The sequence below is a fragment of the Peromyscus maniculatus genome, chromosome 2, assembly GCF_049852395.1.
Source record: "Peromyscus maniculatus bairdii isolate BWxNUB_F1_BW_parent chromosome 2, HU_Pman_BW_mat_3.1, whole genome shotgun sequence".
NCBI classification, from domain to species: Eukaryota; Metazoa; Chordata; class Mammalia; order Rodentia; family Cricetidae; genus Peromyscus; species Peromyscus maniculatus.
The window spans coordinates 71,490,035-71,517,077 of NC_134853.1; the positions used below are offsets into that span (position 1 = coordinate 71,490,035).

Here is a 27,043-nt window from a genome sequence, read left to right on the forward strand (position 1 = left end):
TCCAGGGACATAGACTCCGGGCGGGGAGGTAGTTGAGCCATTCGTGAGGGCTTCGGGCCTCTTCCATTAAAATATGGGTACCACTTTTTTTCTAGGTCTCCAACAATGGCTGGGGGCCTGTTTGCTGTGAGTAAGAGATATTTTGAGTATCTGGGGTCTTATGATACAGGAATGGAGGTCTGGGGAGGAGAAAACCTCGAGTTCTCCTTTAGGGTGAGTAATCCTGGCTTCTGTTTGGACTCATCCTGTGTTCCATATTTTCCTCTCTCTCTTTCTCTACCTCCTCTCTTCCCTCCCTCCCTCCCTCCCTCTTTCTCTACCTCCTCTCTTCCCTCCCTCCCTCTCTCCCTCCCTCCCTCCCTCCCTCCCTCTCTCCCTCCCTTCCTCCCTCCTCAGTGTTGGTGTATCCCATTATTCTGTAAGACAGTCACACATATATCTTATCAACATGCTTGGCTTTTTTTTTTTTTTTTTAAAGATTTATTTATTTATTATGTATACAGTGTTCTGTCTGCATGTATCCCTGCAGGCCAGAAGAGGGCACCAGATCTCATTACAGATGTTTGTGAGCCACCATGTGGTTGCTGGGAATTGAACTCAGGACCTCTGGAAGAGCAGTCAGTGCTCTTAACCTCTGAGCCATCTCTCCAGCCCCATATGCTTGGCTTTTTATATGACTCTTTTAGAAGTATATTTTTGCATTTCCATAAGACTTGGGCTGGAAAGGACATTGCAAGTCTCTCGGTTTCTCACTCTGCAGATGGGGGGATCTGAGGCTGGGAGTAGGGCTGTGACTCAGTGTGTGGTCACTCAGAGTCAGCGGCAGAGCTTGGACTGAAATACCAGAGCCGGAGTCCACCTGGAGCTGCTGTCTGGCCAGCTGTTTAGGAGGCCGCCTCTGTGTAGCACACCTGATAACTTTCAGGGAACTGCCTTCAAAAGGCAGGTTCGCAGGTTCCCGTAGACAGTCAGACGGGACAGACTTGGTGTGAGATCAGGAAGTGGCCTTCTGTAGCAGGCCTTGCTGCCTGGAGCCCCTCCACAAAGCCTTAGCATGTCAGCGATTTCCTCGTCAGCAGAACCTTTCATGTTTAAGGATCAAAACTTAGATTTCTAGCAATGTTTTGTCTGTTGTTCTGCCCTCTTGGAAACAGTTAACCGAGAAGAATTTGACCTCCTCCCTCCCCCAGCTCTCACATCCTATGTTATAAACACCAGATGCTTGTTCAGACCGTCTTTGGGAAAATGAGGCCCTACATGACCCTGCCCGCCGAGTTTTGGGTGTAATGCTAACGGCTTTTCTGCCTCTTCCCTAGGTGTCAGGATACTCTGCCTCTTCTAGAAGCTTCCTCTCTACCTTTCCAACCTCTCTTCCTCCTTGCTGCTTTCTTCTCTGTGGCATCAGGTAATGAAGACATGTCTGACCCTCTGAGGAAGTGGGGTGCCGGCGAGGTCTTTCGGGCCCTCCCCGGTCAAGTGCATGAGCTTTACTGCCTGGTCTTTGGGGTTCTTAGCTCCTGTGGCTTGTCTGTCTCGGGCTGCTTTGTTCTTTCCCTTGGGGTCAAGTGCAGGCTGGTAAGTGGCCTCTGTCCCCGTGGAGGCTGAGTGCCTCGGCGGGTGCCATCTCCTGGCTGCACTCCCTGTGGACCAGCAGCCATTTCTTGCTCACCATGTGGCCTCTCCTCTCCACCTCCATTGCAGATCTGGCAGTGTGGTGGCAGTCTGGAAACACACCCTTGCTCGCACGTAGGCCATGTTTTCCCTAAGCAAGCTCCCTATTCGCGCAGCAAGGCCCTGGCCAACAGTGTCCGAGCCGCTGAAGTGTGGATGGATGAATTTAAAGAACTCTACTACCACCGCAATACCCGGGCCCGCCTGGTGAGTCTCTACCCACCTGCACACCAGCAGCCTCCTGGGAACCAAGCACCATAGTCCGGCTTCCCCAGCAAAGTGGATCTGGTTCTAAGACCAGGGGCAAGCTGGGCCTTTCTGATAAAGCCTGGGAAAGTCTATTCTTCATCCATGGTGATGCTCAGTTGATTCTCACTGTCCACGGAGCCATGGTTTATAGCCACTGCAAATACTGAATTAGTGATTTCCACACCATTGCTCCTAGCAGGATTAGGTTCCTGTGGGACTCAGACACAACAGTTTCGCCAGCCAGTTGGGACTATTGTTATGTATATTTCTGGTTCAGGACCCTTTATTTAATAGACATTGTTGGTCCATCAACACTGACCTCATGGCCAAGGGCACTGTAACCAATGCCTGAACAGCTCTTACCTAACAAACCTTTTCCCTGTGAGGCATATCACAGCCTTCTATTTTTCTTTTACCTTTATTTATCCATGTGTGTGCGTTCATGCATGTGTATGCCTGTATGCTTCAGTGTCCCCATATGCGTGCGTGTGTGTGTGTGTGTGTGTGTGTGTGTGTGTGTGTGTGTGTGTGTTTGTGTTCAGGAATTGAACTCATGTTGTCAGGCTTGGTAGCAAGTGCCCTTAACAGCTGGACCATATTGTTGGCCCTGCATCACTTTCTTAGCTTTAGGAATGCAAGGAGCACTGACTAGGGAGTCAGTTTTGATGACTGGTAAAGTCAGCAACACATGGTGAAAAACAAGGTCTCAATGGATCATGGGAAAGACACATATTTACAGTGTGAGTGAAAAACAGGATGGCCCTGTTAGACCTTCCTGGAAGCACGTGTGTTGAATAACTTGAAGGTCTTGTTTATGAATGTCTGTGACTGAAAGCACCATGAGTATTGATGTTGGGTCACAAACCAACCTCAGTGTGGAGGTGAATTCGCAAGTACAGAAGCAGAGACTAACCCGTGTAGCTAGAGTTTTCCTGCCTTGCCCACAGTCAGGACAAATCTCTGTCACCCGCCAGTTCCACAGCCGCTCAGACCCAACCAAGTAAACACAGAGACTTATATTGCTTACAAACTGTATGGCCGTGGCAGGCTTCTTGCTAACTGTTCTTATAGCTTAAATTAATCCATTTCCATAAATCTATACCTTGCCACGTGGCTCGTGGCTTACTGGCGTCTTCACATGCTGCTTGTCATGGTGGCGGCTGGCAGTGTCTCTCCCCCACTCAGGCTTCCACTTCCCAGAATTCTCCTCTCTCATTGTCCCGCCTATACTTCCTGCCTGGCCACTGGCCAATCAGTTTTTTTATTTATACAGAACGATATCCACAGCAAGCCAGGCTTGGCTGTGCTGGCATAGCCAGTCTGGGGTGTGTAGTGCCATCTGTTGGCCATGGTGTGGGTGCCTTGGCTTTCCTCTTTGTAACCAGCTCGGTTGAGTCCATATGCCTATTCTTCCACACCTACATCACCGCCCCCATGGACTCCAGCCACACACTGAGCTGAGCTGAGCCCATGTCCCTTGGACTGACTGAGACTGAGCCAGTGTCTCTCCTTAGGTGTATAGCTCAGGGGCTGCTTATGCCTCAGAGCCTCATTCTGCCCTTGCCTTAGGGACCTGTGAATCTGCCCTGTATTCTGCACAAGGCTTTGGGCCCATAGGCTCTATACCACCAAGCTCTACAGGTCAGGTGCCAGCTTTGCACACCAGAGGGGCCACTTGGCAATGCAGGGAGATCTCCTCCGAGGCATCTGCCCTGGCCCTTGATGGAAATTGCTCCTGAGGCCTCCCAGCAGCCCTGCAGGGTAGCTACCAACTCATTTGATAGATGAGAAATCTGAAGTGCAGCGGGTGGGGGAGAAGGAGGAAGAAGAGGGAGGGGAGACTGAGAAACTGAAGGAGCCTACTCAAGGCCTGCCAGCTTACAGGATGTGGCAGCAGGCCTGGGGCCTGCACGCTCCAGAGGGTCTCTCTCAGCTCTGCTGAACCAAGAGCCAGCAGCCCGATCTCCTGCATGGTCCTGTGCGTCAGGGACGCCACGGTCGTTTGCCTCAGCTTCCTGTGTCCTGTCTAGTGCAGCAGACTAAAACACCTGCCCCTCACTGCCACCCCGCCTGGAACTCTAGGTTGCTGTTCTCAGAGTGCACCCCCCCTTCTCGGAACGTGTGAGAGGGGTGTTGGATGCACCTGATGTCTGTTGGGCTGTGTTGGAAGATGGGCTTCGGTCGACGCTAGGGCACAGTGACTCATTAAAGGAAGGACATCTGGGGCCAGTGAGTGGATAAAGGGGCTTGCCACTAAGTCAGAAGACCTGAGTTCAAACCCTGGGATCTCCCTGGTGGAAGGAGAGAAGTGACTATCACAAATTGTTCTCTGGTCTCCATATGTGCACACACCCACACAACATAAATTAACCACTATTTAAAAAAGAACTGGGGACTAGAAACTGGAAGTGTGACACTCAAACACTGCCGCCCTTCCTTGGTGTCGCATGTCAGTCTTCCACAGATAACACATGAGAGCAAGGACATTCGTATCTCAGCCCTCACCATTGTTCTTGGGTAGACAGTTGCTGTGCCGCATGGTGGCCGGCGTCATGGGCACAGGGGCTTTGCCTGTGAAGTCAGACTTCCAGAAGTTTGCTTACCCCAGGGTTGGTCTCACCACTAATAAGTTGAGTGTCCAGCACACATTGGTACTTCACTACATTGAGCATGCAGATCACTCATGATAATATCTAGGACCCAGGTCTGTGTTTGAGAGTGAATACTCAGATATCAGTAGGAAGAAGGGCACAGCCTGAGTCATGGCATTCCTCTGGTTGGGCACAGAGGGTGGCCTGTGGTCAGAGCCCACAATGCATGGGTCGGAGATGCCGATGCAGGCTTTGCGTCTGGCTCCCAAGCTCTGCCTGCAGGTGCCTTGTCTCCTGATACCATTCTCCTTCCTAGACCCCCCTAAAGCCCTGCCAGGGTGACGGTCTCTTCTCTTGTTGCTTCTGATGTGACTGTCCCTGCTCTAATGGGTTGTTCGGTTGAAGACTGACACTTGATCCTCCACAAAGGGCAATAAGTAAGTGTCTGGGGTACCTCACACTTCTGTCCCCCAGTTCTTTCTCTTAAAAGTAAACTCCATGAAATTTGTTTTATGTGAGTGTGTGTGAACGTGCCGGGGTGCACTTACGGAGGTCGGAGGACAATTGGTGGTCAGTTTTCTCCTCACAAGCCAAACACTATGGCTGCTTGAACGTTCTGTGCCCAGCACCCAGCTCAGTGAAAGCCCATGGATTGAGTATACGTTAGCTCGTGCCTTCAGCGAGGATGGCTCCAGGGCCCGTAGGACTCTCAACCATCTCGTTTTCTCAGGAACCCTTCGGGGACGTGACGGAGAGGAGGAAGCTTCGGGCCAAGCTCCAGTGTAAAGACTTCCGGTGGTTCCTGGAGACAGTGTACCCAGAACTGCACGTGCCAGAGGACAGGCCTGGCTTCTTCGGGATGGTAAGCGGTGGGTCGTGGCAGATTGGGTGTTGCCCCATCTTGGGTCTGAACAGTGATCCTGGGGGAAGAAAATCTGCATTTGTGGGTTCCACAGACCTCCCCCATCCCACCCCTCCTGTGTGATGGTGCACTGTCTTCCTTACCCTTTGAGCAGCTGACTCTGGGTGTGGAGTGTTAGGACTGGAAGGCCGGTTTGTTGTTGCTGTTTCATAAGCGGGGTGTGGGGTGTCATATATGTGGATATCAGAGGCCAACTTTCAGGAGTGGTTTCTCTTCTGTCGTTTTGTGGGGCCCGGGGATCAAACTCGGGTCGTTGGACCTGTGTGGAAGTGCTTGTGCCCACTGAGGGTCTCTCCAGTTAATTGATTCCTGTTCTGGGGATGGGGAGTGAGGCTTGCATGGTGTTTCCGTGTCTTAATTTTTGCTACTATTTTCAGATTACTTTTAGTCTTAATGTCCCCGACCAGTTAGTCATCCCCAACCCTTAGGAACCATAAACTCGATAGTGGAGGCAGGAGACTCGCTTCCAGTACTTCAGAAAACCTCAAAGAAACATTTATGGACCGAGGCCAACTAAGACAAGAGTCCTGCTTTTCCTAGGAGCGAGACCATCTCATGTGGCCTTCTCCACGTCGCTTGTCTGAAGTGCTGGTGTTCCATTTTTGAAAACTGCAAAACCAGGATTTAGTGTTAGTTTGTATTTTCCATGTTCCAATGTACCAAAACACAGGAGTTTTGATACTGAGCCTTGTCTCTGTGATTGTAGAATAGTCAAGACTCTGTTCCTCTAGCTTCCAACCCCTTGTCCCACCCTTGGTGGTTTTTGTCTACTGGGGCAAACCCCAGGGGTCATGTCATTTGCTCCTACGCTCTTGAGGGTGCAGCTCTGTAAGTGCGGCATTATCTTAGGGGTCAGACCTCTACCGTGGCCCACCACATGACCATTCAGCCTTGCTGTTGCTCACTCTGCCGTTGTAATGTGTACTCCTTTGGTTCTTCAGGTTGCTCTTTGGGGGATTACAGATTCTAGTGGGGATCCCCACACTGTGTCAGACTGTCACATCTTGCTTCAGAAGGCTCCGTTAGCCTGAGTCACACCTCCACATTTTCTCATTAAGGACCACTTTTACCAGGCTTGGTTGTCTGGGGAATGTTTCACTCGTGGTACTGTCTGGAAGTTGCGCCTCTCTCCACCATATTTCTTTACCATGGAAGTGAGGCCAAGACCCAGAGATGTCTGGGCCAGGGCAGCAATAAGGCTGTGGCTGAGAGAGAGATGCCGGCTTTCAGGCCAGGTTTGTCATCTTAAGGTGGGGCCAAGTTCCCACCTGTTGTCAACACGGGAAAGCGTTATGATGACTAGAAAGAGCTAGACAGAGGGACAGGGCTCCTCTCCCTGGGGTGGCCGCTGGGGCCTCTCTCCTCATTGTGTTCTCCCCACTAGATGTCAGGATTGTGTGACATCTCTTGGTGTGTGGAAATCTGGACCCAGGTGCCACCTTTGTGTCTCCTTTAGCTCCAGAACAAAGGACTCAGAGGGTACTGCTTTGACTATAACCCTCCTAATGAAAACCAGATCGACGGCTACCAGGTCCTTTTGTACCTCTGCCACGGGATGGGGCAGAACCAGGTGGGTGTGGGCCTTGGTGGGAAGGGGCAAGCTTTGTCATTCTAATTTAAAAAACAGAACTCTTTATTGTACTTATTTACTTATTTATTTGTGTACGTGTGTGTATGTGCGCCTACGGTGTGTGTGTCTTGAAGACAGCAGGCAAAGGCTGGAATTTGTTCTCTCCTTCTACTGTGTGGGTCCCAGGGATAGAACTCAGGCCATCAGAGCCTTTAATTAACCAGCAGACCCACCTCACCAGCCCTCTGTGTGTTCTTTAGAAAATGAAATATCTGGGTTTTGTTTGCTTTTCCTGTTGGAGTACGACTCAGTGGCAGAGCACTAGCCTGGCGGGTGGGACTCACTGGTGTCTGTTACTTTGGAGTCACCATTACAGGAAGAACCCAAGGGAGGAAGGTCATTTGGGCTCAGGACTTCAGAGCGTTCGGCTCATGGTGGCTTGGCCCTGTGTGCCTGGGCAGAGTATCATGGGAGCAGGAATGTGAGGTGGAGCAGTTCCCATCATGGGGTCAGAGTAGAGAAAAGGGATACAGTAGAGGGCCAGGGCAAGATCCAGTCCCAAGGACATACCCCCTGGACGTGCTTCCTCCAGGGAAGCCCCTTCTTGCTCATGACCACTTGCCAATCCATCAGAGGATTATAATATAAACAGTGCAAAGGGGTAAGTGGCGAGACTCGGACAGCTAAATTGAACATACGTGTTCTCCCTCCCGTGTTGGCGTGAAAGCTCTAGATTACGTGCTGGGAGTCGTTACAGCGCTGCTTCCACACTGCTGTAACTTAGTCACGTGTGTGTTGTCGGGTGTCCTTTGAAGGTGTCATCCCTGTGGCATCTGGATAATTTGACCTGATGCTTTCATTATTGTCTAGTTAACTGGTTGTCCGCCTCTCTGTTTTTGTCGTTGAAAATAACTCTGTCACTAACTTGGATCAGAAAGAAGAAAGTAATAGATCTATATTTTATAGGATTCCTTTGAATTAATTCCTTTAAAGTGTTTTTTAAAGATCACGTGTATGTGTGTGTGTGTGTGTGTGTGTGTGAGAGAGAGAGAGAGGGGGGGGGGGGGAGAGAGAGAGAGAGAGAGAGAGAGAGAGAGAGAGAGAGAGAGAGAGAGAGAGAGAGAGAGAGAGAGAATACGTGAGCCATGGCATGAGTGTGAAGGTCAGAACAGCTTGTGAGAATTGGTTCTCTCCTACTTTGTGGGTTCTGGGGATTGAACTCAGGTCATCAGGCTCGGTGGCAAGCACTTTTAACTGCGAGCCAGCCCCAGAATTAGTTCTTAAATAAAATAAGTTTTGACGCATGGTATCAAAACAGTGTTGGGGAAATTGCCTCAGGTGGGGCCCAGGCAGATCTTTCTGGTTTAAGTGCTGTGGGTCAGGCTGGGCAGAGAGGCTCACTTTTAGGTTTTCTGAGGACTAGAACAGGAGACAGCCCAGGAAAGAGGTTGATGTGCCAGAGTGGGTCACCACCAGGGATGCAGACGTTGGGGATGGATTGGTTTGGGACCTACAGAGCTTCACTGCTCTGAGGAGCCCCAGATACCCGGAGATGGAGAGAAGGAGACACAGTATTTTTCTCCCACTCCTGCTTACCATTTGAACATAAGCCTCCTCCTAGCCTGAACTTCCAGACTGCCATCATTCCAACCCCCCACCCCAGCCTTAGATTATTTGGGCTCTTCAATACTTCTTAGTGCCCTGCTCCTCCAAGCTGAGGAGATCCATCAGAACCCTCAGAGTTCAGGCCCATCTCGCCCCGAATCCTAGCCTCCTGTTTGATGAGCCCTTTAGAGATGGATGGAGAAGCATTGCACTGTGTATTAGAGGCCGGAGAAAGTGCCTTGTCAAAAGTGCTAAGTAAGAAGTACGGCTTCTTGGGCCCTTCTGAGAAAGAACCTTTAGTCCCACTCTGCAGTGGGACCAGGAACCAGGATCTTCCCCAAGTCTTGTAGAGATGCCAAGCACACCAGAGTAGGAAACATGTTGCCTGGGATGAGAGAAGTCTTTCTTTTGGGGGGTGGGGTGGGGTAGGGTGTTAAGCTTCTCATGCAGTGCGAGGCCCGTGTGGGGGCCCACACTAAGCAGATGCTCTACCACTGAGCGTACCCCGTGCCCCAAATCTTCCAGGCCCTCTTTATAGCCGTTTAATTGGAAGAGGGGGAGACTGAGGCAGAGGAGAAGGGGCTGCCCGAGGTTGCAGACAGCCCCTAAGACAGGTCCATTTCCTTTCCCACCCAGCCCTAGCCCACCCTCCCTGTCTAGTAAGTGGGCTGAGCAAGAGAGGAACCCCTACCATTGACCACGCACAGCATTAGAGGCCAGCTCAGGGCCCCAAGACACCTGGAGCCCTAGCAGGGTCATGGCAGAGGTGGGGTGGGGTGGTGGTTGCCCAATCCACCCCATTATTCCCCCTGGATCAGTGGTTCTCAACCTTCCTAATGCTGCAACCCTTTAATTCAGTTCTTCGTGGTGTGGTGACCCCCAGCCATACAGTTATTTTCATTGCTACTTCATAACTGCTGTTTTGCTCCTGTTGTGAATCGTGGTGGAAACACCTGATAGGCAGGTTGAGAACTGCTGCCCTGGATGATCTTGTTCAGGGCATCTTCTTCCACGTCACAAGGTAAACTGACGCGTGTTGGTCACCCTGTTGTTAGTTTTTCGAGTATACATCCCAGAAAGAAATACGCTACAACACCCGCCAGCCTGAGGCCTGCATAGCTGTGGAGGAGGGGAAGGATGTCCTTATCATGCATCTCTGCAGCGACACCGTCCCGGAGAATCAGGAGTTCATCCTACATGAGGTCAGTGATGTGCAGCTCTCTGCCATCTATCCGGGTCTGTAAGACAGCGTGGAAGCCAGGTGTCCCCGCTAGCCTGTCCTACATGAGGTCAGTGATGTGCAGCTCTCTGCCATCTATCCGGGTCTGTAAGACAGTGTGGAAGCCAGGTGTCCCCTCTAGCCTGTCCTACATGAGGTCAGTGATGTGCAGCTCTCTGCCATCTATCCGGGTCTGTAAGACAGCGTGGAAGCCTGATGTCCCCGCTAGCCTGTCCTACATGAGGTCAGTGATGTGCCGCTCTCTGCCATCTATCCGGGTCTGTAAGACAGTGTGGAAGCCTGGTGTCCCCTCTAGCCTGGTCCCAGGGGGTCTCAGACACTGACCCTGGGAGGTGACTGCAGAGTCTGTGGCTTCTGGTGACAGAGGGGCTTTCTTCTCTTTCAGTATTTCCTCTTACACCATGAGAGGTCGTAACAGGAAGGAGAGTTGTCACCAATGTATGGGCGTGAGATGGAGTTGTTAATTCAAGTGTCATGGTGGTCTAAGCGCTCGAACATGAGCTTAGACCCAAGCATGGGTCGCCCCGCTTCTCTGAGCCTCATTTCCCCCTGCTCTGCAATGGCCTTGTTAACAGCAGCCCTGCCCCGCCCCGCCCCGCCCCGTCCCGCCCCGCCCCGCCCTGCCCCGCCCCGCCCCGCCCCAGGAAGGACTCAGTGGGTTCCCAGGACTTCCCGGGGAAGCTGAGGCCCTATAGAGACTCGCGGATGTAACGGAGCCGACAGTCTGGGATGGAACTGGCTTTGCAGATACTGTTGATTGAGAGTTTGGTGTCATTGCACACCTAGAAGGCGCTGGCCCCTGGTCCACTGGCAGCAGGCTTTACAAAGAGCTGGAGGAAGCCAGTCCAAACAAAAAGGAGTTATCTTCCAGTGTCTACTCCTGACTAGCCCCAGGGGTGGACAGAGATTGCTCTGCACTGCTCATGAATGGGTTCCTCTGAAATCCCGTGCAAAGCTGAAATACATAATAATAAGCAGTGGATTTTGCAGGCTCCCTGGAAGAGCTGAACCCTCTAGTGTTGCACTCCTATAATCCCAGCACTCGGGAGGCTGAGGCAGGGGGATTGTGAACTTCAGGCCAGCAAGACCCTGTCTTAAACTAAAATCGACTAGGCAGAGTAATGCACACACCCTACAATCTGTTCTTCCCTTCCCTTTGCATTTATCTTCTGTTTGTAAGCTGTGCCGAACCCCAGGGAGTGACAGGACGATGTAGAAACAAGGTTGGCCTCACACTGCGTTAAGAATTTCACTGTAGGGCTAGAGAGATGGCTCAGTGGATACAGCACTCGCCGTGTGAGCGAGAGGATAGGCGTTCAGATTTCCAGTGCCCACCTGAAAAGACAAAACTGGGGAGGCAGCCCTTGGGAGTTGGGGGTGGGGCTCAGAGCAACCTGGCCAGCTAAACCGGTGAGCATGAGATTCAGGAGAGACCCTGTCTCAAGTAAAGAAGGTGGAGGTGACGGCATGTCTTCCTCTGGTCACACACACACACACACACACACACACACACACACACACACACACACACACACAAATAATTTTACCTTAAAATTTAGTGATCACTTAAGAAGTACATTTGTGTAGAAGGCAGGGCAGAGAGCTACTATAGTGAGTCACTTACTTTTAGCCTCCTTGGGAGGTAACTTGGGGGGCCCTGGAAGAGTTGGGGTCAGCAGCTTCTAGCTGCTTACAAGGTCTCTCCCTCAGAACTGGGAGATTATGCATTCTGACTGGGCCTTGGTTAAATTCCTTACAGGGATACAGCTTATACCACAGAGAGGGGGAGGGACAAGAGACACAGCAAAGACAGGCTCCTCATGTCCTGGGCCAGGGTGGGGAGAGAGAATCAGGGCCATTAAAGATCCCACACCCTGTGAGACCCACTGCCTCTTACCCAGGCTGGGAACAGATACCAGGGCGCTTGGGTCCCTCACCTGGCTGCAGCCAAGTTAGGAGTATGGCCAGGCTGATTCTGTTAAAATGCTCAGGAGAAGGAAGTTACCAGGGATGGAGTTAGGTAGTGAAGAGACCCAAGGGAGGTAAAGAAAGGATCTTGGTTGTGATTTTGGGGTAGACAGGCTAGAGGTGCTGGCCCATCCTCTTGAGTAGCCAGCAGGTGGCGCTGTTTTGCATGGCTGTCACATTTCTGAAATGCTAAAAATCCCTCCCTGGGGTCTTCAGAATCTGCCTTTCAGGAAATGAGGCTTTTCTGAGGAGTCACTAAAAATCATCTTGAATGTGCAACGTCTGTTATCATTTGTAGGACGGCACGTTAGTTCACAAACAGACCGGGAAATGCGTCGAAGCCACAAAGAAGAGCGTTGGCCACGGCTTTGTACCACTCTTGCGGGACTGCACCAACTCAGATAAACAGAAATGGGTCTTCAAGGAACACGTGTCGTAGTGCGTCGGCTTGTCAAGGAAGAAGCCCATCATGGCCATGAACTCCACCCATGAGATGGAGGAAGTGCATGGTTGCCATTTGTGAATGTGTTGGATTTCATAAGAATGTGAATAAGTTTTGTACAGATTTTGAAAACTTTAAAAATGTCTCCCAGTACCCTGTTTTCTAAGGGCAATCCTAAGATGTTACCTTTGGTATTTGGAAAGGCTGATAGGATTTTTTTTTTCCTATCAAGATGTGCATTTTACAATGGTGCCTTTTATTCTCACTAGCAAGAAGGTAAATATTTTATTTTGGTACTTACAAGGATCCCTGGGTATGTGTACTTTGCACAAACTGATAATACCTCAAATGTCGAGTTAGAGTTTTCTAGGTGGGGTGAGATGGACACTAGAAACATTGTGTTGATTTCTTCAGGTGTGAGTTAGATGAGACGGTCTAGATTTGTATAATAAAGAATGCTTTTTTTGCTTACTTAATGTGTTGCTGGCCCAGTCAAAACTCTCTCATAATGTTCATATGGACCGAAACAGACTAACCAAACCTGAAATTTCAAAGAAACACTATGGATTACCAAGAGCATCCAAACTTGGGAGTGTATTTCTAGCAATGCCTGCCGGGAAGGTGGTGGGTGGCGTTTAGTAGTACTTAGCCACTGTGACTTTAAAACATGTCTGGATAACTTTTAATTTTTTTCACCAGGTAGTGCCAGGGAGAAATGTCATATTCTAAATGAAACCCAATTTTCAAGTTGGTTCTTAAATAGTATTTGATTATTTAAATCAGTGTGAGGGTTTGTGATAAAGCGGCTGCTGTGAATACTGCTCAGTAATGCAGATGCCTGGATGATCCTAGATCTGTTCCCAGAGCTCGCCGACTTGTTAAAGCGAATAGGAATGATTAAAAATACGTCAATGAACTCGGGGTGTAGGTCAGTTTGTAGAGTGCCTGTGTAGCATGCACGAGGCCCTGGGCTCAATCCCTAACACCTCGTTTTTTAATAGGCTTGGTGGCACACCCCTGATCCCAGCACTTAGTAGGTGGAGGTAGGAGAATCAGAAGTTGAGGGTTATCACTGGCTACACAGAGAGTTTGGGGTCAGCCTGGGCTACAGGAGACCCTGTCTTAAGAAAACATCAGTGAAGCCGGGTGGTGGCGGCGCACACCTTTAATCCCAGCACTCGGGAGGCAGAACCAGGCGGATCTCTGGGAGTTCGAGGCCAGCCTGGGCTACCAAGTGAGTTCCAGGAAAGGCGCAAAGCTACACAGAGAAACCCTGTCTCGAAAAACCAAAAAAAAAAAAAAAAAAAAAAAAAAAGAAAGAAAAAAGAAAATAAAGAAAACATCAGTGAGAAGGTAGACTCTGGATCTTGCTTTTGTCCCAGTCAATTGTGAAAACACTTACGTGATTCATTAAAAAGTGTCTCCTCATGTCTCTAGCTCTTCTCTCAAGCATTCTACCCCGAGGAGATCTTTCTAGAATGATGCTAACAGCTCCTCAGAAACAGATCTGCTTTGCCTGGATCCACCTGATGCACCTTAACTGCTCTGTACTTCCGGTTCGTGTGAGTGAGATGGAGCTCATGAAGCAGAGTTTGGGGGCAGGAGCAGATGAGGGCTTCGCCTGGTTTGGGGCATGGGGAAGGGGCTCTGCCTTTTTTTTTTTTTTTGGCATATGTATGTAATGTGTATGCATGTCCACATATCTGAGGCACATGTGTGTAGAGGTCAGTTTGACTTAAGGTGTCTTCCTTCATCATTCCCTGCAGAACTCCATGTTGGCCAGGCTTTTCTGTGGACACTGAGGATCCATCCTCTGCTCCTCACTCATTCAAGTCAAGCACCCTGTCCACTGAGCCAGCCTACCCCTTTAGATTCTCATGAACATCCTGTGTAAAATGCAAAGCACAATGCATGTCAGTGGGTGTTTATTGAGGAGCAAATACCAAATAGTGCAGTTGTTTTCTCTTTACGGAGTAGGCGGCTCTTGAGCAGGCGGGAGTGTGGGGTAAGGCAGCGCCTACATGGCTCTGCTCTCAGGCTGAGGGCAGGGTGGGCCTGGCCTTCCCCTGCTCCTGCTGTGGAGACTTGTAGGTCAGGGGAGGGACCACTGCTCTGCTTCCCCCTGCCTTCTGTAGTGTAGGGTCAGGTGGCCTGATGTAGGAGGAGCCCCTCCCCAGACCCAGGAAAACAGCCTGGGTGGGCCAGACTCGAAGCCGGCGTCCACAAATGCGCCCAGAGTGTGGGCGGCTGCACCTGTGTCTGTGTGCATCCTTGGCATGGCCGCCAGCTGGCTTGGCTGGAGGAGTCAGCTCTCTTACTCCTTCCTCCAGGAGCAGCAATCAGCTTCAGCGTGTGAGAAGATCGCAAAAATAATCTCCTCTTATTTTTGGAAACATTACATTATTTGAGGAGGCTTTCCCTGCAGTGGAGGGTGAAGGGTCTAAAAAAGGCCCCATGGATGTGAGGAGGCGCCCCTGCTGTCTTGCCTGTGGCTTCCCATCTCCACCTGACCGTGAGAAGGTGTGGATGCAGTGCTGATGTGCGGAGTTGCTGAGGCGGATTGCCTTGGGTCCTAGGATTCCATTTTAATTTCCTCTGAGGAGCTCTCCGGGGAGTGTCACCCTAGCCTGGCCTCCTGGGGATCTGGGTGTTTGATGGTGGATGTTTAGGGTATGTTTTGCATGGATGACTTCTGTATCCTAGAGGACAGCCTGATGCCCAAGTGAGCAAGTGTCCCTTTCACAGAATTCGTTTCTATTAGCAGATGGCTGTGGTTCTTCTCTCTCTCGGGTCTGATATAACTAGCAAGATCGCTGGGAGAGCCCTGACCTGGAAAGAACCAAATTAGTGTGAGGGATGTCAGCCAGCATGCCAGAGGGAGGAAAGGAAAATCACATGAAACAGTAATGTATCACAGACCTGGAGGAGTGGGACAGTATTGGTGAAATTATTAAGGCCACTCCACGTAGTTAAAAGGAAGATTTATTTAGTGGGTGACTTACAAATGAAGGAATAGGTAGATCGCGGGGGGCCTGGGGAAGGTGTTCTCTGGAGCTCTGCTCAGTCAACCTCCACCGTCTAGGGTCCAGGAACAGAGAGCATGCTAGCCCATCCAGCTCTCGGGTCTCCAGACACCTTCCTTGGCCCCACCTCGTAGGCGTGACAGTTGCCAGAGTCTCAATGGGGGTTGGAACTTCTAGATCCAAGCTGGAATGGCTACCCACTACAGGACAGGGCTTGTATTAGTCAGGGTGTTCTGAGGAACAGAGCTGATAGGATGAGTCTATATATAGAAAGAAAGGGGATCTGTCAGAGTGGCTCACAGGCTGTGGTCCCGCTAATCCAACAACGCCTGTCTACCAGTGGAAGGTCCAGGAACCCAGTAGCTGCTCAGTGCTCGAGGTTGGATGTCTCAGCTGGTCTTCAGTAGACACCAGCATCCCAAAGAAGTAGGCTGTGATGCCAGTGAAGGCATGGGCTTGCCAGCGAGAGTGAGAGCAGCCGGGCAGAGAGCGCTCGATGCTTCTTCCCTGGCCTTTATACAGGCGGGTCTTCACACCTCAAAAGATCGGATTAAAGGTGGGTCTTAGCACGTCAAGTGATTTAATTATGGAAAAAAAAAAAAACCCTCTCAGGTCTGCCCAGCCACTTGAGTTTTAGTAAATTTTAGATGTGTCAAGGTGACAATGGAGCCAGCAGGAAGAGGGAGCTGTCAGGGACATGTGCAGTCAGCCAGGGAGTGGAAAGGAAGTGTGGTGTGGGAGCCCTGGTGACCAAAGCCTCTGCTGGGGTTCGGGGTGTTGTCTTAGCCCTTTCCCCACAGGGTTCAACAGGTGTGTCAGAGTTGAGGCACTGTGCAAAGTCACACCAGGACAGGCGGTCCTCACAGTAGATCTGCAGTCTACACTGACTGTGGGAGTCGGTGGGGTGAGTCTCATAGGAGAGTGGTCTCCGGGAGATGGGTGTACAATTCAGACTGAGGAACTAGGGATGGAGGAAAGAACTGGAAGTGATGCTCAGGATGACCGCCCCTGTCTCTGATATGAGCAAGTTAACCCTATACTCACTGGAGGCTGAGACAATGTGCATAAAGTATCACCTAACTTAGATAGTGGTTCTTACAGAATGAGAATCCACTATAGATTTATTGCCTATCTGTGTGATGGTGACATAAGTGTGTCTTGTGATCTCTCTTTCTCCCTCCCTCCCTCTCTCTCCCTCTCCCTCTCTCTCTCCCTCCCCCTCTCTCTCTCCCTCCCCCCCCCCCTCTCTCTCTCACACACACACACACACACACACACACACACACACACACACACACACACACACACACACAGTGTTGATCAAGCCCCACTGCTTTGTGCATGCTAGGCAAGCGCTCTACCACCAGGTCCCAGCCCTTTTAGCTATATTCTTCAGTTACTTGTTGAGCACGTGTCTTAGACATCACAATATGCTTCTTAAAATTCTCACAGTCTTCAGCTTATTGCTGAATTAATTCTAGCTGGATCAATCCGTTTCTCCCCTCTTTTCTGTTATGGACATGGTGTGTCTTATAAACCCAACAGCAGGACGCCAGTGACTGCTTTAACACCCTCCTGTGCACTAAGGGAATGCCCACAACTTGGAGAACAGGCCCACTGGGCGGTTCTAGGGTGGGCCGGAGGGTCTTCATGCCATTGCTGCTGGGCTGTAGGTTTCCTGCACCTCCTGCGTTCTTCCTTCTATTCCTTTTCTTCATCCCTCCCCTTTCCTCCATATCTTTCCTTTCTTCTCGCAACTAGCAACCCCTGTGTCTGTCTGTCTGCCTGCCTCTCTGCCTCTCTGTAGCTCCCCCCTTTTTCTCTTTCTCTCTCTTTCCTGGATATCATGATGTACCCCAAACTGGCCTTGAATCTCCCATGTAGCCCAGGCTGCCTCAGTCTCCCAAGTGCTGAGTTTACAGGTATGTGTCCCTGCCTGCTGTTGGGGCTGCATTTTCAGCCGCAAAGACCTTAAGTGAGACCAAGAAGGAGGTGGGGCTGTGGTGAGATCCTGCCTGGAAAGAAAGAAAGGCACTGGAGGCTGGGGGCCAGCCCACGGGCCTGCCTTCCTCCTGTGACTCACTAGGGGGTGGTGTCAGCTTGGAAATGGGACAGTGCTTTTGTGGGAGACAAGTCAACTGGTTTTTAAAATCCTGCAAGTCTGAGATCCATGAGATGGATGAACACCTGAGAGACACCCAGAGGCCACCCAGGGCCAAGTCTAGTTGACGGGGGGGGGGGGGGGGGGGGGGGGGGGGGGGGAGACGGGGGACACGGGACACAGAGGCTTTGAGGGAAGGGTGTGTTTGCAGACAGAGCCAACTAGAGCTGACTTTGCATCAGGATTTCACATTTTGCTTAATAACTGTCATCTGAATCTGGCTTTTTGAAGTTCTGGAAGCGTCCACAGGGCCTCTTTTAAAACTGCCCCTGCACAAACCGGTTTGTTAGATGGTATTAAGTTCCAATCTTGAGAAAAGGGTCTGAGGCCTTTGACATCTGCTCTGGCACATCACAGCTGCAATATTCACTTGATAAGTGTGGCTGGAAATGCTGGCCTGTTTCCTAGTGGCCTGGAGAGATGGCTCAGTGGTTAAGAGCACTGACTCTTCTTACAGAGGACTTGAATTCAATTCCCAGAACCTACATGGCAGCTCACAGCCATCTGTAACTCGAGTTCCTGGAGATCCATCTCCCTTTTCTGTACCCTCAAAATCCAGGCGTGAAGGTGGTAGATGAAGACAGGCATGCAGACAAAACACTCATATACACAGAATAAAATTAAAATCAAAATAAGCTGTAGCCTCAGTTTGTGTCTTTCTTTTTTGTTTTTTCAAGATAAGGTCTCTCTGTGTAGCATTGCGCCTTTCCTGGACTCACTCTGTAGACCTGTAGCCCAGGCTGGCCTTGAACTATCAGAGACCCACCTGGCTTTGCCTCCCGAGTGCTGGGATTAAAGGCGTGCACCACCACTGCCCGGCTCAATTTCTTTCTTTGAGGGTAATTTCAGAGGCTTGCTTTCTACTGGGATTAGATTGTCTGATCTTGTCAGGTTGGTTGTGGGGAAGGACTGTGGCCTCCCAAGTGTAGCTTTTACTGATGATGATGATAATTACCACAATCAAGGCACTGTTCTAAGAATACCCTAACAGTGAGCTCACTAGATTCTTAAAATACCTGCCAAGATGCCAGTCCATACAAACCCTGGCCCAGATTTAGTTAAAACCACTGGGGAGGGCAGGGAACTGGTCTGAGGTCACATAGCACCCAGGACTTACTCCACAACTCAGTGGTTGTTGCTCGTTCTTGCTTCTCAGAGTGGAGAGAGGTGACTCACAGGTCCCTGAGGGTCCCACAGCTCCCACACCCTGGAGTAGGTCCATCCCCTCACTCTTAGCCCACTTACATAACACTGTTAGCTCCAGCCTGAATGAATGAGTTTGCCCCACTTGGAGAGCACAGGAGATTTTGTGACTGATTTATATCTCTGTGCAAGCACATTTCTGTGGAAAGTGCCAAGTCAAGAGGAGAGCGGGGGACCATGACCCACCCGCAGAGCCACAGAGAGGCCAGACTGCCCCTCTGTGTGAGGGCACTTAGAATTTCATCTGTGACCTCACACACCCTCCACCCTCTCTCTCTTTAAAATGGCAGGGACTGGGTGAGGTATTTCTTCAGTTTTTTGCCTTGTAAGATCCTTGCTGCCCTGCCAGAGAGGCCACAGTCAGAGCCCACATCAGCTGTGATTGCTCCATCTACCCCTTAGCCATCTTCAAGGATTCAGTCCCTATGGAATGGAAGCTTCTGTCCCAACTGCTGAATCATGAAACTTCTGTGAATCATCCCGAACTTTTTACAAGGCAGGGGTCAGTGAGAGAGAGTGTTCCTGAGAACGTTAAGAGAAATTTCAGCACCCCACAAAGGAATTACCAGATGCATATGCCCATTGGCACTGCTCTGGTGCAAAGTCAAGAAGGATTGCAGAGCACCACCCGACTCTCCTTGGCAGCTGTGAGCGAAGAAAGCAAGTGAAGAAAGAAGATTCTACAGGGACTCCCAGAAGTCAAATGTTCACCTCCCCATCATTACAAGGACCCCTCGTCTGTGTCTCCAGCCATGTGGTCAGCCAACGTTAGCCTGTCTCCTGCCAGTGAGCAGCAGTCTTCACATGACACCCACTTCCTGGTAATGCTGGGATGGGTCTCCCTGGGGCTTCATTCTTGCTCTGGATCTCCTCGGAGACCACCCAGTGTGTTTGCTCTTAGCCCCTGGGTAGTCCTTTAGAGTGGAGATGTCCCGGAGTCTCCTCTGCTCCAGCCTTGCTTCCTCCACCATCCTGGTGGGGTGTGGTTGTCATGGGTTTCCAGGGAGAGAAGCCAGTGGCAGCATTAAATCTTCTACATTTAACTGGAAGTCTGGATTTGTACTGCTCCACTGCCAACCGGTCCAGGCTGGACTCGGACACCTCAGGGCTGATGATAGGGCATCACTAGGCTGGGGGGTGCATGTATATGACACAAGAAAGAAAGACCTGCTGGACATGATGATACCTTCTTGGAATCCCAACACCTGGGAGATAGAGGCAGGAGGATGTGGAGTTTAAGATCATCCTTGGCCACACAGTCGGAGGCTAGCCTGGGCTACATAAGAACTGGCCAAGCCTCAACTCTTTTCCATTGAGGCCAGATTTGTCTACAGAGTAAGTTCAAGGCCAGCCTGGGATACATAGCAAGATCCTTTCTCAAAAGAAATAAAAACAAAACAAAAATTACCTTTAAGAATACCTCTAAATGGAGTCTGATTCCAAACCTTATTACTACAGAAACAACTGAAGACCGAGGTTGGACTTTGCTCAGCGGGAGAGATGACGGCAGAAGTTACATTAGGGACTGGTGCTATACTCAGCTTGACTGCTTGGACTCTGGGCAAGCCACCTCACCACTGAGCCACCCTCGGCCCCATGTATAAGAACAGGGTCTGGGCTGGGAGGGGGCACTGAGCACTATATGAGTATGGAAACAGCACTCTCTTCACCCCATGCCTATTTGGTGGTGCTCAGGGAGCACTCACTGAGGGAGGGAATGCAGATGTTTTGCAGACAGATTCCAGCATCTTAGCCCTAGAGAGCTGGGGACTGAACAGTGTCAGGAGCAGCAAAGAGAATACATTGCTGAACCAAAGAGCATGGGCTTCCCCCCCTCCCTCCACAGGGATATTAATTTTCAACTCCTGTCCTCGATAATTACTTCAGCTCTCTGGGGGAAAATAAGAATCTGAGAGCCATAGGAATTCTGGTCGGGTCATTTCTGCCTAGTCTATTTACTGTGGAGTTGGGGTGCCACTCCCACCCCTCAAAGAGAACCAGAAGGGGCCAGTTGGTTCATGCTTCCTGCCTGAAGACACGTGGCCCCTCCAAAACCCTGGAATTTGGAGAAGCTGGGAGCTTGTCCCGATATGGATGGAGTTCATTTCACAGCTTTTGGAATCAGAAACTGGGGGGAAATAAAAACTGCCTTTTCTAGGTCAGGTTCTGGATGATTCCGGGAACTTGTCCACAGAACCAATTGATTTATGGAGACCCAGCTGTGAGGAACTGCACACAACAGGGCTCGGAGGAGATCCACTCCAGATGTGGCCTCATTAAAGGCAGGGCTAGAACAATAGAGCCCAAAGGCATCCATGCTCAGTCTATTGGGCCACGAAGACAGGGTGGCCAAGGCTCTGTGGTGTCAGCTGCTGTCTCCAAGATGGGAAGTCGCTGAGAACTCATTCTGTCCAACTCCAGCAACTACAGATGGATGAGCAGGGGCCCAGAGAGGGAAGGCACCAGCCCAGTGCCACACAGCATCAGGACTCTCAGTTTCTGTGGCTGGCCCAGGGTCTGTGCCAGCTCAAGACTGTCTTTGATGAGAAGCGGAGCAGGCTTGGCTCTGCCATCTTCTGGTGTCTTTGGTTCTTTTCCTGTTGCTGTTGTAAAAACACTGACAAAAACAACTGAAGAGAAAAAGGATTTGTTTTAGCTCACAGTCCACGGCACAGTCTTGTGGTGGGGAAGTCAAGGCGGAAGAACCTGAAGTAGTGCATATAGTCGAAAAGCAGAGAGGGGTGCATGCGCATTAGTCCTCAATGGGCTTCCTCCATTCATACAGTTCAGAATGCCCTGCCCAGGGACTGGCCCCGCCCACAATCAAGATGGATGCCTACATCAGTGAATTTAAGACAATCCCCCAGCAGGGCTCTCTAGAGCCTTACCTCCTGGGTGATTCTGTGAACACTCACCATTGCAGATGGTAAGGCTGGCCCTATGGCCATGCTGCCGATGACTAGAACGGAAGCCTGGCTGACGCTGGAGCTTTGTGAATAAAAGCCCCTCTCCACCAGGCGACTTGAGTGTCTAGGCTCCCAGTGACACCATCCTTGGCCCCCATACCCTGGAACTGTCTTCATGGGTTCCTGTTTAGGGTGTGTGGTCTCTCTTCCAAGGATAAGGGGAGTGGGTGTGATAGAGGGGTCAGGACACGTGCTTGCTGGTGTGTCTCTGTTGGGAGTAGATTTTGGCTTGGGGGCTTGGGAACTAAATCCACATCTGTAGCTGGTATTTTTTTTTCTATTTGACTCTTGCTCTTTGGGAGCCCACCACCCAGCTCCCAGATAAATCACACGGAAGCTTATTCTTTTTTATGAATGCCAAGCCCTAGCTTGGCTTGTTTCTAGCCAGCTTTTCTTTCTTTCTTTCTTTCTTTCTTTCTTTCTTTCTTTCTTTCTTTCTTTCTTTTTTTAAGATTTATTTATTATGCATACCAAAGAGGGTGCCAGATCTCATTACAGATGGTTATGAGCTACCATGTGGGTGCTGGGAATTGAACTCAGGACCTCTGGAGGAGCAGTCGGTGCTCTTAACCTCTGAGCCATATCTCCAGCCCTAGCCAGCTTTTCTTAAATTATCCCATTTATCTTTTGCCTTTGATCTTTTATCTTTCTCTATTCTATATACCTTTCTTTCTTACTCTGTTGCTGGTTGTGTAGCTGAGTGGCTAGCCCCTGATGTCCTTCTCTCCTCCTGCTGCTCAATCTTCTCCTCCCAGATTTCTGCTCTTGTTTATCCTCTCTACCTGCCAGTCCCGCCTATCCTTTCTCCTGCCTCACTATTGGCCATTCAGCTCTCTATTAGACCAATCAGGTGTTTTAGACAGGCACAGTAAGACAGCTTCACAGAGTTAAACAAATGCATCATAGAAGAATGCAACACATCTTTGCATCATTGAAAATTCCACAGCATAAACAAATATAACATCTTAAAATAATATTCTACAGCACACACTGGATGGAGTCCCAGATCGGGCTGGTTCCTGATATGTGAACGGGCATCTTTGACACTTTATTTTCACGAGATCATTACAAAATATGAGCCAATTCTAACAATACATAATTTCATTAAGTTGTGTAATCTTTGAATATAGTTAATTGTAGTATATGGTGTTTTTATTTCCAAGTTTTTTAATAATAAAAAAAGTAAAAATTCAAGCTCACTGCTGAAAATTTGGAAACTACAAAAACATTAAGAAACAACTTGAGTTTTCTGTGTCCAGCAGCAACAGACTGAAGCATTTCCCTCTAGTCTTCTGTTTAGATTTTCTGCTGCATTGTTGAAGGAGCCACCGAGCTAAAGCCATTCTGTGTGTGTGTGTGTGTGTGTGTGTGTGTGTGTGTGTGTGTGTGTGTAAATGAATATGTCTTAACTAAAAAAAGTGCCCTGTTCATAGTCTCCTCTCCTTATGACTCCCTGTTTTCCTTTTTACCCCAGGGAGTGCCATTTTACCTCTATATCATATTCATAGGTGATGATGATGATGAAGATAGATAGATAGATAGATAGATGATAGATGATGATGATAGATAGATAGATGATAGCTAGACAGACAGACAGATAGATTATAGATAGATGATGATGATGATGATGATGATGATGATGGTAGATAGATAGATAGATCATGTACATAATCTAGATTCTACATATGAGAGAAACACTTGTTTCTCTGAGTCTGGTTTATTTTGCCTGATGTGATGATCTCTATCTAGTTCATTCATTTTTCCAGTGAATGAAAAATGTTATTCTTCTTTACAGCTGAGCAAAATGCCATCCTGCATATGTACCACTTTATGGTGTACTTTAGCCATTTAGTGGTGCTACAGTGGACATGGATGTGCAGTATCTCTGAGGTATGCGACTTGGAGGCTTTCAGGTACAAGTGTGGTGTAGCTGGATCAGAGTGGATCCTACCAGTCTTTTTTCTTTACCACTGTCCCTTTCATTTGGCTGCCCAGTGGGGTGATCCCAGCAGTTGGGAGGCAGAGGCACGCAGATTTCCATGAGTTCAAGGCCAGCCTCGTCTACAGAGTGAGTTCCGGGACAACCAGAGCTTTGTAGAGAGACCCTGTCTTAAAAACCAAAACAAACAAATAACCCCCCCTCCAAAAGACCCTCATGCCCAGTAAGCACTGTCCCTCAGGTAATGTAGAATAGGCTCCTCATATTCATGGTTTAGATGCACAAAGTCATCCTGCACCTCCAGACTCTTCCCACTCCTGGAAGAAATACCTCAACTTTGCCTTAACATATTTGTCTCTTCCTTCCTTCCTTCCTTCCTTTCTTCCTTCCTTCCTCCCTCCCTCTCTCCCTTCCTCCCTTCCTTCCTTCCTGGGACAGGATCTCATGTAACCCTGGCTGGCCACAAATTCCTGTTCCTCCCTCCTCTATCTCCTGAGGGCTGGGGTTATAGGTGTATGTCACCACACCTGGCTGTCAATTTTGCTATAAATGGTGAAGTTTCTAACAACTAGAATAATGTACACCATTTGATGTGTGTGCTGTTGTAAGACACCGTGCTGACTCATTTTCATGAATGGTTTTGTGGGATTTTCATGGCAACCTCATAATGGAGCTGTTTTACATTATAGATGTATGCTTTCATCAGTGTGTGTGTGTGTGTGTGTGTGTGTGTGTGTGTGTGTGTGTCTGTCTGTCTGTCTGTCTGTTGTGTGTAGGCCGGAGGACAACTTGGAGGAGTCACTTCTTGTAGTGGGTAGCCATTCCAGCTTTGATCTGGAAGTTTCAACCCCCCATTGAGGCTTCAGTAACTGTCACGCCTACAAGGTGGGGCCAAGAGAGGACCCTGAAGACCTGAGATCCAGATGGGCCCGCTCTCTTGGTTCCTGGATCCAGGACGCTGAAGGTAAACTGAGCAGAGTTCTCCAGAGAACACCGCCAGACTGTGCTACACCTTTCCCAGACCCTGCAACCTATCCCTTCACTTGTAAGTTACCCCACAAAATAAACCTCCCTTTTAACCATGTGGAGTGGCTTTAATAATTTCAACAATAACTTCTCTCCTGCCATGTGGGTCTTGGGGATGGAATCCATGTCATCCAGCTTGGCAGCTTTTACTCTCAGTCATCTTGCTGGCCCTGTGGTGTTTTTCTAGCTGTAAGTTTTAGGAGGAGGAAGTTCTAGTAGATTGGGTCTCATCTGAGCTGACGGAAGCTGAGTTCAGTGAGATGATAGCCTCCTTTAGTCCGGCCACTCTGTCCCCGAATCTACCCAGAGGACACCAAGGCTCTCAGGACAGCCTTGCCAGGCCTGGCTCTCAAATGCTGTGGTCTGTGAAGCAAGCCTTTGTGCCTGTACCTAGCACACCCATCTCACTCACTCTGACTCCCACACACCTTCTCCCCCTTATGAAAAAATCTCTTGGAGCCAGCTCAACTCAGAATTCCTGGAAACCACGCTTTGCAATCCCCCTAGTCCAGTGTGTCTATTGAGTTCAGCACCTTCTGCCTGGATACTGTGATAGTGTAAGGTGGTTCACACTGCTTAGTGCCCTGGGTTTCCCTCCTCACCAAGCACAGTAGAACAATGTGCCAAAAGTAGAGCCAACCCAAGAGGGGGGTCCCATCATGGTATGTGTCTGACTTGGCCTGTAGAAGCCTCTTTTCTCCCTAGCTCTGGTGAGAATCAAGAGGTACCTTCCTGACTAGGAGTCCCTGGGTCCCATGCCTGGCTCTGCTCTTGCCAACTGTCTGCAGTTGGTGAGGAGACCCCGCCCATGTCCACTGCCCTCAAAATCATGACACAGCATGGCTTTACCTCTTCAGCTGTCCATCCCTTGGCCACATGGCCCAGAGGGGACTTTCCCTTCTGTGGGGTGGAGCTGCAGAAACACACTTTAAAATATGGGTTGGATTTTCAGTTTTGGTTGTTTGCTAAATTTGGTCATAATCATGTCTTCTGGTTCTAAAATGAGTCAAAGGAAGCAGCTGTCCTCTGGGAAGGCCCTACAGGGAACAGCAAAGGGGGGGGGGGGTTGCAGCACAGGCCATTCTGCCTTCCGCTTCCTTCCTGAATGTCTGAGGCCAAACCTGAGGAATGACAGGGCCTGGTAGAGCCCAGGAGAGTCCAGGCCCCCACAATCTCATAGGCCTGGAACTCACCAAGGCTATTGACACTCTTGAGTGTACCAGATTCGTGGGCTCTTCACCAACGCAAGTGCCAACACTGACCCCATTCTGAGGAACCAGACTTTCTGAGCCCCACCGATTATGATTCCAGATGGACACAGCATGGCCCAAAGAGGGGACGGGAGGGAGGTGTGGTCTGATTTTTGTCTGAGTAGAAGTAGTGGGCTACTGGGAAAGGCCGGTGAGTAGGCCTTAATATACAGGGAAGTCTTCATGTACAGTGAGCTTCTGCATCATGGGATGGGGCTAGGGAGAGAGCCACACCTGTGTCAGGACCATGCCTTGGCAGCCAGATGAGCTGAAATTTCACGTAGGGTGGGGAGACGTGGACTTGCAAGGGAACAGGGCCACGGCTGGCCCTGGAGTGATTTCTGTGTTGCATCACCCTTCCCTGAGTGTGTCCCCCCCACTCTTCCCTCAGTGAGCTGCACTGAGCTGGGATTTGATCCTACTGTGTGGTTTGGCTTCTGTCCCCAGTCCTGAGCTGAACCTTCCTGTCGAGGTCACGGGTCTTTCATTTGCTCAAGCCCTTGAAGACTTTTCTGCCTCGTGTTCCCACACCCCCTTGCTCTGTTTGACCCTGTCTATCCCCATCTCTGCTTAAGTTCTTTCTCCTCACAGCTGCCACATGGGTCCCCCTACCCAAGGCTTCCTCCCCGTCATTTCTGTGGACATCCTTCATTCTTGAGCCACATTCCCCAGGATCTCATTGGGTCCCCTTGTGACCTTCATGTGCTAGCTGGGGAATCCCCACCCAAAGTGTGGCTTAAGATGTGCAGTTCCTGGGTTACCCAGTGAGAAATGTATTCAGCTGCAAGTACCATAAACCTGAGAGGCAGGGGGTAAGTCAGTCACATGGGAGGCAGGGGACAAGTCACAGGGGAGGCTTCTCCTTATGTAAGAGGATGTCACTCAAGTTCATGCCTAGCATGAACAGGTTAAGTCCCACAGTACTTAAGTCAAGCTTCAAGTATAACTGTATCCAGGATGTCAGCATAAGGCCTTGGTCTCTCACTGTCTGCCTGCCCACTTCCATCCTTAGGAAGACGAGACACATGCAGATTTGCTTGGGTCATAGATCATAGGAACAGCTCAGACCCAGGTCCTGGGACTCCTTAGCTGCAAAGGAGGCTGGTAAGTTCAGCTTTCCTGGCTGGCACCTTGTCACTAAGGAAGGAAAGAGGTGAGGGTGGTGTACTTTGGCAGCGTTTTGTCTAGTAGCCATGGCCAAGGAACGAGTCAAGGCC

General features: G+C 49.9%; 1 protein-coding gene across 1 annotated transcript in view; it reads left to right on the forward strand.

The window, feature by feature from the left end:
* The window catches only part of Galnt12 (polypeptide N-acetylgalactosaminyltransferase 12), a 29,399-nt gene extending 16,670 nt beyond the window's left edge, over positions 1-12,729 (forward strand). The window contains exons 5-10 of the mRNA XM_006973680.4: positions 96-213; positions 1,702-1,878; positions 5,242-5,373; positions 6,890-7,003; positions 9,664-9,810; positions 12,115-12,729. Coding sequence (XP_006973742.3) covers positions 96-213; positions 1,702-1,878; positions 5,242-5,373; positions 6,890-7,003; positions 9,664-9,810; positions 12,115-12,255 — 829 coding nt within the window. The 3' untranslated portion in view covers positions 12,256-12,729. The remainder of the gene's footprint in view (positions 1-95; positions 214-1,701; positions 1,879-5,241; positions 5,374-6,889; positions 7,004-9,663; positions 9,811-12,114) is intronic.
* The last annotated feature ends 14,314 nt before the right edge of the window (positions 12,730-27,043 follow it).